We start from the raw sequence: 11524 nt of genomic DNA, 5'->3' as shown, positions 1-11524 counted from the left end.
TTATCCTAACAAATATTGTCAAGTGTTTTGGATATACAGGGCATTCATCTGATCGACATAAGAGTTCGATTTTATCTCTTTACATGAAGGATTACTGTCAAACCATGTTATTATACATGACAGCCAAACCATAGAATGATAACATCAGATAGTTTATAAAAGTAAGTCAAGAATGTACTTAGCGTGACTGCAACAATACTATATGGCGATGATGCAACTCTATCTAAGGAATGAAGATGCAGATCATCAACCAGTTCGTCAAATGATCATTTGACAGATCTGATCACAAATCCCCTGCCAACCTCAAGATGTGATAAGTTGGTATACAAGATCGAAGTATATTATCTTCAAGAATTGTGATATTGATGTGCAACAAATCCGTTCAAGTGACAATCGTGCAGATTTGTTCACTAAATCTTTGCCAACTTCAACTCTTAATAAGATGATATTCAAGATTGGAATGCGAAGACTCCGACATCTGAATTTTGATCTTCGTCAGGGGGAGTGAAATACGTGTTGTACTCTTTTTCCCTTAACCAAAGTTTTGTCCCATTGGATTTTCTTGGTGAGGTTTTTAATGAGGCAGCTCTCAAAGCGTATTACTAGATATGTGTACTCTTGTTCCTTTATTAGGACTTTTTCCCACAGGATTTTTCCTAATAAGGTTTTAACGAGGCACATCATCTATTAATCGACATCCAAGGGGGAGTGTTGTAAATATTAGTGATGGATATCCATTTAATATACTTGAAAACCATGAATACTTGGTCACCAAGGAAATTACTTAGCCACCAAGTTCATTGCATGGCCTTCAAGCTATTATCATGTTTTGGCCACCATTTTCCTCCTATAAATAGGAGGTCCATTTGATGAATTGAAGCGAGCAATAAAATATTTCTCTCTCTCCCAACATCTTTGGCTATATCTCTTGTGTTGTGTACTTTTAATATTATTTTATAACAAGTTTATCCTTTATCTTACATTTTCTTATAATACCTTACTCTGTATTCTACTTTTTAAAATAATATTATAAATTTATTTTGTTGATGCGTGACATTATGCAACGAATAAAATCTGGTCAAATAATGTATTCATCATAAAAATTAACAATACAATATGAAACTAGCCTTCAGTTGTAGAGGACTAGATGCTAAGAAATTAAAGTGAAAATAAAAGCAAAAAGGAAAATTAGTAAGGCACCACATGTTTCTCTTTTCCTCTTTCTTATGTGATAATTTCTTAACAAAGCATAAAATTAGGATGAGTTTTTGTACCAGTTAAGTGATCTGTGAAATACTTGAGTAACTGAAATAATGCGGTTATAACTTTATTGGATAAAATATATTTTCACGTTATGCATGTAAATTGAATCAATAATTGATTAAATATTTAAATCACAAATAAAAATATTTTCAATAAAATTATTTGTTTAATCTTTGAAGATGAGAAATTGAGAATTTTCACTACCAAAAAAAAATTACCTAAGTATTCAATTGTGTATAAACATAATGCACAATTAGCTCAAAATGTTTTCTCTTACAAATTTTAAGTCGAGGATACTTTTATAAAAAGATATTAAATGAAGTCCGATTTTTCAAAATTACTCACTTGCAGAGGTCGTAAGTTACTTATATAAAGCAATATCCAAATTTAAGACATAAATTCATATTTTCATTTTGTTGTGATTTGGTTCAGGTCTTATTAAAGAGAAAACACTTTTTTACTAGAAATCTTTTCGTTCTTCTGATTCGGACTTAAAATCCTTGTTCAAGAATGATGTCTGTCAATCTCATCATATTCTTTCCTTGTATTTTACAATATCAAATTAAATTACTTACGATAAAAATAAATATTTAAATAATCATAATCCCGGAACTTGGAAAGTAAAGTACATAACTTACTATAATAATTAAAAATTTATTAGTAATATAAAAAATCTTTACACTATATAAAGTAGACACATTTCCCAAGTTTTCCATTGTAGTAGTTTTTCATATAGCAATATCCTACTTTTTTCTCTAGTTCCTTTCTTCTAATCAAAGAGTTAAAAGATAGGTCCCAAATACCTTTTAATCCGCAAACACCAAAATACACCCCCTTTCCCCACCTCCCAAACACTTTTTTTTTACTCACCTTCCCTCCGCCCTATGACTCACCATTTTCCTGCTCTGCCACCCCTTCCATCAAATGTGCGACGATCATCGGTGAGGACATACATGCCACCTCCTAATTAGTAATATGTGAGTCAACATTTCTGCATATTCCTCATTTTCAAATCTCGTAAAAGAGATTCTCTTCAAGCCAAATTTTGACCAGACTCAAAATTCATAATACCACCAGCAACAATGTCAGTTCCCTGATTAGTCTCTCTATCAGCACTAGAGACTAATCAAAGTTTAGTGCTGATACAGACACTGATCAGGAAACTGACCCTGTTGCCGGTGGTGTTATGAACTTTGTGTCTGATCAAAATTTGACTTGAAGAGAATCTCTTTTATTGAATTTTGAGACGAGGAATCTGCAGACATGTTGAGTCATCATATTACTATTTTGCAAGATGTGATTGAAGTTCTGCAGACAAAAATGTATATTAACAAAAAGCAAGGGAATGGAGGCGATCAAAACACTTACATTAAATGCACTTACAAATTTAGAAAAAATGTCAAAAAGGTTAATAAGAGAGAGAAGTTTTGTTCCCTATAATATTGCATCCATTTTTGTCTTCTTTTTTGTGTTAGCCTTTGGGCCGGGTTATAAAATTAAACTTTGCACATTTTAGTTTGGATACGAGCCCCCTAATAAATAGGGAGAAACATAAGTGGATTTATTTCTTGAATATGAGTGCAACACTAAAAGAAAAGCATTAAACAGAAATTGATCCCTATGCACTACAAAAAAGGCCTAAAAAGTGGGGATTATTTTTGTATATTGCAGGCTTCTTGAACCCCGCAGTTGTCACGATGCTTTCAGAAACTCCCGCAATAAGGGGTGCCGCAATCAAAACAAAGCGGTAAACCTCTATGTGAATAACTAAGCGGTATATTTTAATTTTGCAAGAAGTTTAATTTTTAGTTTTGCAAGCGGTGTGTTTTAATTTGATTATTCACCGGTGAGAATTAGAAAAAAACGAAAACCGTAGGAAAAGATAAAAGAAGCCGTAATTAAGAGGAAGGTGCCGTTTCACATTGTCAAAAAAGGAAGCGAGGTTTGATTTTTTTTCCAGATGGGACACTTCTTTATCTTTTTAATATTAAAAAAAGCCAAAATTCTAATAAAAAAAGATAAATGCTAATACTGGCCGTAGAGATGCTACATCACCGAACATGTGTGTATATATATCTATGTAGAGAGAGATAGAGGGAGAGATTGTTGATAATAACAATTAAATAATGCTAGCAAAAGATAATACTAGTGTAGAAAGATATATAATCAAAATAAAGCAAGTGAAAATCTCCAAATCTCCCTTTTGTTTATGGGTGAGCACAATAGCACATTTTTCAAGATCAGAATCTAAAGATACTCTCTCTCTCAAATTATCTGTTTGGTACGATTATTTTTAATAATCACGACTGATAATTTAAGATAACTATTTTTAATAACCACGAAATATAATTTAAGACGGAAGGAGTAATGATTCATATGACAGGCTGACAACTATAAATCAGTCTGTGTATGCTAAATGGTTCATATGATAGCTATAAATCAGTTTGTGTATGCTAATATATTGTCTGAGCAATCTTTCCAAAAATATTTTTGAGCGTTACATTATGAACAAAAAAATATAAAAATTTAAATTATATGAAATGATCATTGGGGAAGATTTTGATTAAAATTTTAAATTTATTTTAATTAAAATACAAGAAAATTAAGTCATAAAGGAGAGAGAGGGAGTGTGTGTGTTAGACTGGTCATAATGCTGTTTCTGTTATTGACAATGCATGAGGTAATTTATTGCCCAAACCATGGAAATAGTTTGTAAGTACTGCATTTTTTTTTTTTTTTTGTAAAAGTAATTTTGTCTTGAACAATTAAAAACAACTTACGTTTTTGCTTTGGTAGGAGCAATTATTTTTCAAGTTTTTCCCTTGTACTATTACTCAAAATTATTTTTTTCCAAAAGTTTAACCAAATACATTAGCTTTCTAAAATAAATATTTTTTTTTTAAAAAAACAAACACTTTAAGTTTCCTAGAAATTTGACCAAACTGACTATAATAAGAACTACCATACTTTTTCTTTTTGTACCAGCCTTGAACTCATGACCATACATGTCATAAGCAATTGTTTATACATCCTTGTCTCCACGCAAATGAAAATCTAGTTGAAACAGAACTTTCCGGAGTTTTTGGGTCGTGAAAGTGAAATGCATGTAAAACAAGAAATTTCAAATACAAGCATAAAACCAAATATTTAGAGAGAAAATGTCAAGACTCCAAACTTTCAATATGGTTAGTTAGGACACCCGCCAACCTAATATTTAATTTTACTCCTCCGTCTCAAAATATTTGTCGCATTTTTCATTTGCACGCTCTTTAAGAGAGCATTTATAAGGGTAGCATTTTGACTATTTTACCCTCTTAATATATTTCATGTAATCTCTTCTGAATAAATATCTACTCCATTAGTAGTGAGAACCTCTTAAATGTTGCTAATTAATACACAAGTAAAATGGAAAAAAGTTACGTAATTTTGTCTTGGTTAAATAAAACGATAAATATTTTGAGACAAGTATTTTTAGTAAGGACGATAAATATTTTGAGACGGAGGGAGTGATATTCAAGATTTTCCTTGTGGTTGGACAAAATTAGTACCATTAGTCGACCTTTTTTTATACGAATTATTTGGCGTTCAGAATTTATTGGTCAGATCAATATATTCAGACTCACACCTTAAAACGCACTACAACAACTATAACATACCAAGTGAAATCCCACATAGTGGGGTCTGGGAAGGATAGAGTGGACGCAGATCTTACCTCTACCTTGGGAGGTAAGGAGGCTGTTTCCAGTAGTCCCTCGGCATAATAAGGACAAGCAGTTCAAAGTAATATAAAAGATATGGAAAATTACTATAAAAAGCATGAAAAAAAAGTTGGCTAAAAAACAAAAAGCAGTAACTACCACAAAATAATACGATAATCAAGTACAAAAAATAACAAATAGTAGTAGAAATCGAAGGACAAACAAATTATAAAAATACTGCTATGACTAAGTAAGACAACGCTCAACTACCTGCTAGCCTTCTACCCTAATCCGTATCCTCCATAACCTCCTATCTAAGGTCATGTCCTCGGTAAGCTAGAACTGCGCCATATCCTATCTAGTCACCTCTCTCCAATACTTCTTCGACCTACCTTTGCCTCTCCTAAAACCATCCATAGCCAACCTCTCACACCTGTGCACAGGGGCATCCGTGTATCTCCTCTGCACATGCCAAAATCATCTCAGCCTCGATTCCTGCATCTTATCCTCTATCGAGGCCACTCCCGCCTTGTCCCGAATATACTAATTTCTAATCCAATCTCTCCTAGTATGCCAACACATCAATCGCAATATCCTCATCTCTCCGCAATCTTCATCTTCTGAACGTGAGAGTTCTTGACTGACTAACACTCAGCCCCATACAACATAGTTGGTCTAACCACCGCTCTGTAGAACTTGCCTTAAAACACACTCTACAAGGAATTTATTCATTCTCAATATTTAAATACGACCCTGATTAAGAATGATGGAATTAATCTCATTCATCCCGCCGCATCCCGATCGAGTGATATAACTACATGTCTACTACTACTAGAGGATTGGACAAGTCTTGTTTTAAACTGTCCAACTCTTGAACTTGTAGGCAAGAAAAAGTCACTCCAATCAAAATATCCCCAAAAGATTGAAAAATGTAGAAGTAGACCCCACAAGCTACATATTTTAGACTATATCGAGAGCATTTCCTATGAAAGAGCCCGTTTGGATGGCTTAAAAAAAGCAGCTTATAAGCTGCTTTAGATAAGCTAAGCCAAACGAGCCAAATTAATTTTTTGGGCTTATTTTAAGTACAAAATAGCTTTAAGCTGACCAGTCATAAGCAACTTATAAGTCAATCCAAACGGGCTCGAAGTATAAAGAACCCCAAGAAAAACATATTCCCAAATCCCAATTTTGGTGTTCTCTTTCCCCCGCACTCCCATGGTAGATTCCAAAGGATCATCCATTCTCCAATTCCCAATTACATAATCCGACTTCTATTCTAACAGTCACAGCTTTGACTGTAGATCATTAGATCCTTGCCACGTCAGTCCACTTAATTATTCAAACGGCTGTGATTTGTATTTTGATATCACTACCATGTGACTAATGACTCTCACATTAACTATTGTTGAAAAAGAACAGTCATCTACGAATATGCTAAGAATTCTCTTACTTCAGCTACCCCTTTTTATTTCACTTTCATTTAAATAAATAAATAAAAACGGTCATTCAACACGCCAAGCATATGCTTCTAAATATTCTTACTTCCCATATTTTCTTCTGCTTATTACACACACACTAACACACTATATATTATCTCCTCTTCTCCCTCAATATATTTATTTTCCCATAGTATAGGATTTCTTTCTCAAATTTAGACCAAGGGGTAATTTTATTTAAGATAAGAGAAATGAAGTTTGGGAAGAGATTGAAGCAACAAATTGAAGAAACATTACCAGGGTGGGGTGACAAGTTCTTGTCATATAAGGACTTGAAGAAATTGGTGAAGTTGATATCTTCATGTGCTCCACCAATGATGAGTGGGTCATTGGAATATGGTAAGGCAGAGGCTGAGTTTGTGTATTTGTTGAATAATGAGATTGACAAGTTCAATGCTTTCTTTATGGAACAAGAAGAGGATTTCATTATTCGACATAAGGTATGGGAACAATTAGAACTCAAACAGTAATTTATGCTTGGTGTAATCTTTTTGTTTTGTGATTGTAGTGAGGTGAAAATGAGGTAGAGAGTTTGAGTTAGGTGATAAAGGGTCTTACAGTTAGTTTTGATTTTTCAGTCAAAAAGTGCTACTTCCTCCGTTCTAAAATAATTAAATTTTTGGAGTGCGCCACACCTACTAAGATGTTCAATTAATGACATTAATCAAAGAATTATTTGATTAAATTATCTTATATCTCCCCAAACTTTTCTTAAAGTTGAAATAGTAAATATTGGAATTTAGAAAAATTATCAAAAATTCCTTTATTTTAAAATGGAGAAAGTAAACTTTATTGGCTGGCCTAATTTTGTCAAAATAGCCACATAACGTATGTCCAATTCACCATCACTTAAAGTTCCACGTGGCTAGAGGTGGAAATTTTACCCCTTGAAAACATGATCCATCAATCAGCTCAAGTATGAGCGAGTTGATAACCCAATAATTTATTAAATTAGCTTCTTTTTTTAATCTTAAATTAATCCATCATTTTTTTTGTTAAAATATATAATAAAAGAACTTTTCATTGTTTGACATGTTATATGTAGCTATAATAAAGAAAAAAAATATTTATTAGTTTTATATGGTAATTAAACAAATTATAGTACGCATAAATTAAAGTTGGTAAAAATTGGACGAATTGATTTAGAACTCATTATTTAACCTAACTTGACCCAATGTAACTCATCTTAGCTACATTAACATTTGAACATATCATTAGCTCGACTCACTTTATTCCACCCAAATCAGCTTAACCCGCTCATTGATACTCCACGGCACATAAAAGCAAGTTGAGTTTATCTCAAGCAACCTAGTACATAGTCCAAAAGAAGTCACAAGGCACCTATTGTCAAAGATGCCACAATCTTGATGTACTCTGTTCGTTCAAAATCTTTTTTAAGTTCTTTCCTTTTCTTTATTAATTTTCTAATTTCCGAATTACATTTAATTTTGCCCTCCACTATTAAAAAATTACAGTACTATTTTTCCACTGAAAAATGTTCAGTGGTTATTTTCCACATAATGTCGGTGGGAAAAACCTAAATAGTAGTATTTTCACATGGAAAAAATTACGAAGTTTCCCGACGTTTCTATGAGAATCTGTTTCCCACCATGTGTTTTTCCAGTGAACTGGTTCGGCGAGAATGAGGTGGAAAAATCATGTTTTATAGCACAAATTTCCCACTAAATGTCGATGGGAAAACCCTTTGTTTCTAGTAGTGTTTGTTTTTACCCCCTACTAGTATGTTGGACAGGGTCATTAAGGTGAAAGTTGAAAACTCTCTTGTATTTAAGTGGAGAAGACCTTTTTAAATGAAAAATTAGTTGGTCCAACGATACATATTTTTTATGATAAAAAACCAATAAAAAGTAGAATAGAATCAGAAATTTGTATATATAAAGGGATAAACTTGGAAGTGTATTGTTAGATTTAAGAACAGAGAGATTGATAAAATAATTCATGTTTTTAATATGCAGGAGTTGCAACAGAGGATAGGGAGAGTGATTGATACTTGGGGCCCAAATGGGAGTCAACCCTCTGAGACTGATTACAAAGAAGAATTGGCAAAGATCAGAAAAGACATTGTTGATTTTCATGGTGAAATGGTCCTCTTAATCAACTATAGTAACATCAACTATACAGGTAAATTGTAAAGTACCATTCTGGCCAATTTCTGATCTAGCAAGAAACCTCCAAATATGTTTTAAGTTAACCTTATGTATTAGCCTATTAAGTTGTTCGCCTTATTTATTAGGAAACTAATTTCACTTATTATGGACAGTTAAAATTATTTTCAGATGACCTTATCACTTCAATTTTGATAGGGTTGGCTAAAATACTGAAGAAGTATGACAAGAGAACAGGAGGATTACTGCGGTCACCGTATATACAGAAGGTGCTACAGCAGCCATTCTTCACAACAGATCTGATATCAAAGCTGGTAAAAGAGTGTGAAAGCACCATAGATTCAGTGTTTCCACCTCCTTGTGATGAAGAAAGAACACTAGTATTAGGATCAGCAAATATAGGGGTTGCAGGGGAAGGAATATTTAGGAACACAGTAGCAGCTCTTCTCACTATGCAAGAAATCAGAAAAGGCAGCTCTACTTATGGCCGTTTCTCTTTGCCACCGCTCAACTTGCCTGAAACTGATGTAATTCAGTCAAATTCCTTGCAGATTAATTCTCCCATAGCTATACCCTAGCAAGTTTTATGCATTATATATGTTGCACACTTGCACTTATATATCAGTATTTATTAGCAGTAACACGATTGTCTTTTTTAATTTGGTAGTAGTATGTAAACTAACTAGTGATGGTATTATGTAAGCAAGTTGTTTTAATTAATTTAGATCCTCAACTCCATGAAATGAATTAATGAGTTGGTCATATATATGCTTTGAGCATGAGTTGGTATTTTTCACCTTCTTATGAACATATGCAACCTATCTGTGTTTGTATCATGTGATTAAACAGAGTTAATTTTTAAGTTCTGAAAAAATATTTAGACAGTGAGATCACTTATAAGGTAAATATTATAGGTAAATTTCTATGACAAAATTGGCTGCCTAATAAAAATGATAATGAACCTATGATAACAGTTAAACTACTTACATTGATTGTGTCAGCAGTCTTTAGCACCCAAGGGTGTGACCTAGTAATCAATGAAGTGGTTGAGAAACATGAGATCTCAAGTTCAAATTCTAGCTAAGGCAAAAATACTACAATGTTGTCTTTCCATCTGTCCAAGCTTTGCTAGACAGAATTACTTACCCGATATGTAGGAGGTAACAGGTACCTCGTGAAGTTAGTGGAGTTGGGCGCAACATAGCTTGGACACCATGGTTATCAGGAAAAAAAAAATTACATTATCGCTATATATTTACTTATGAGTGAATAGTAATGCCACCAAACTATAAGATTGAATAAATTTCATGTTATATATTCATGATTACACCCAGGGGGGGTTTACTTGAGGTTATTTGCTTACCGGCAGTTGTAATGCCCTTTTATAGTTACAATTTAGATCATTATAACTCAAATAATAAGGTAAATTAAAGGGGGTCATGTGACTGAGGGACTACAAGTCTACAAGTAATATTCCTATGAGTCGATATCGTGCCATCATCTTTTACTTTGGCAATTTGAAGCACTAACTTATAAGATTAGAATCAGTACCATTACCTTAAGTAGCTATATGTGACGACCCTGGCTGAAAGAATCTGAGTAAAAAGGGAATTAAAATTATTCTCACTAACTGATTCACCCAGAGATATCTTAGTGCAAAAATAAATAAATAAATAAATAAATAAAAGAAAGAAACGCAAACAGAAAATTTTGGTTGTTGCCCTTGCTTTTGCGAGGTTCCTCTTTTTATGTCTTTTTTTTACCTTACTCTTTCATCCTCTGTTGCAGCAATTCTGCTCTACTTTTGTAAGAAAAGACTGATCATGACTAAAGAGTAACCAAGTTGCAATTATGCTTTATTAGACTACATAATGTAACACTTGAAGATTAACTTTATTTGGTAGTTGAAGATAAAGGTGGTACTAACATTTAAAAGCGCAAGTCGCAACGACATCGTTTAGTGATGCACACATCTTCTAAAAATTCTAGCTTCGCCTATGTTTGTAGCATGCAATGTAAAAAGAGTAGAGTGCTTTTTGTTTGTTACGTTATTCAGTATTTTGTAATGCCTTACTAGAACAACCCGTGTATGGGGCTCATGCCTCTAGGCTTAGTCTTACATATTCTCTATGAGTTACAACTGAGCCTGCAGTGTAAAATATTTATACATCATCATGTGGTTTAAAAAATAATTACAGATAATTGTTTTTAATAAGTAAAATTAGCAACATGTGAAAGACAAATAACTTGCTACAACAAGTAAAATTATATGACTTTTTTTATACTATCAGTATATATAAGTTTGAATCCATTCTATAAATGACTTCGTCTTGTGAGGCGCTAAACCAAAGATTGAAAATAATGTTATCAAGGAAAAGAGTTTCTTTAAAGTACCAAAAAAGGGACCGTTACATGGAGGGAATATAATAGGATTTGTGGTTGCAAAAGAGAGGTGCATGATGGCTCATGACCTTTGATTCCATGATGAATGATTGTCAAAGTAAAGAGATATATAGATGTTTCTTTCTTAAATACCTGAATCTTTAATCCTTCAGAGTTCTGAGTGATGCAAGCAAATTTATATGTCTGCATCAGAAAAACAACTACTAGTGGGACGAGAATAATCCATGGGTGACGCTTGTTATATTCTTTTGTAGGATATCTTATGAATAATTCCTGCATATCGGAATTTTTCTGATCACTTCAGTCTTCATTGGTAGTTTGCACTGTATAAATTATAATCTTGTACTATCTTTTTTATTATTATATGGTGGTTAAAGTCAATTCTGTGTACCTCGATATTTCAATATGTTGGTATATGTTGTCTCTCACTAACACCGATAGAGTTGGAGCTAAAAGGAGGGAAGAGGTTTGATCAAATCCTCTTCATCGAAAAATTGGGCTGCGTAATGTAATATGGTTATCTTTTGGCTTATTA

The 11524-nt window shown here is 33.0% G+C and overlaps 1 protein-coding gene across 1 annotated transcript; it reads left to right on the top strand.

Annotated features, from left to right (window-relative positions):
- The first annotated feature begins 6548 nt into the window (after positions 1-6548).
- On the top strand, positions 6549-9306 carry LOC132600039 (SPX domain-containing protein 3-like). The gene is made up of 3 exons (XM_060313173.1): positions 6549-6900; positions 8437-8602; positions 8785-9306. The coding sequence occupies exons 1-3, from the start codon at positions 6652-6654 to the stop codon at positions 9162-9164; spliced, it is 795 nt and encodes a 264-aa protein (XP_060169156.1). The 5' UTR covers positions 6549-6651; the 3' UTR covers positions 9165-9306.
- Positions 9307-11524: the final 2218 nt, after the last annotated feature.

Source organism: Lycium barbarum, chromosome 6, assembly GCF_019175385.1.
Source record: "Lycium barbarum isolate Lr01 chromosome 6, ASM1917538v2, whole genome shotgun sequence".
Classification (NCBI taxonomy): domain Eukaryota; kingdom Viridiplantae; phylum Streptophyta; class Magnoliopsida; order Solanales; family Solanaceae; genus Lycium; species Lycium barbarum.
Note: the sequence above shows the minus strand (reverse complement) of the source record. Positions and strands in the feature narration are given on the sequence as shown.

What these genes read in the sequence shown, in the direction of transcription:
- LOC132600039 (XM_060313173.1), top strand. Translation starts at nt 6,652, where the DNA reads ATGAAGTTTGGGAAGAGATTGAAGCAACAAATTGAAGAAACATTACCA. An exon ending in ATTTCATTATTCGACATAAG is followed by an intron (nt 6,901 to 8,436) that starts GTATGGGAACAA and finishes TTTAATATGCAG; the next exon opens with GAGTTGCAACAGAGGATAGG. An exon ending in TAGTAACATCAACTATACAG is followed by an intron (nt 8,603 to 8,784) that starts GTAAATTGTAAA and finishes CAATTTTGATAG; the next exon opens with GGTTGGCTAAAATACTGAAG.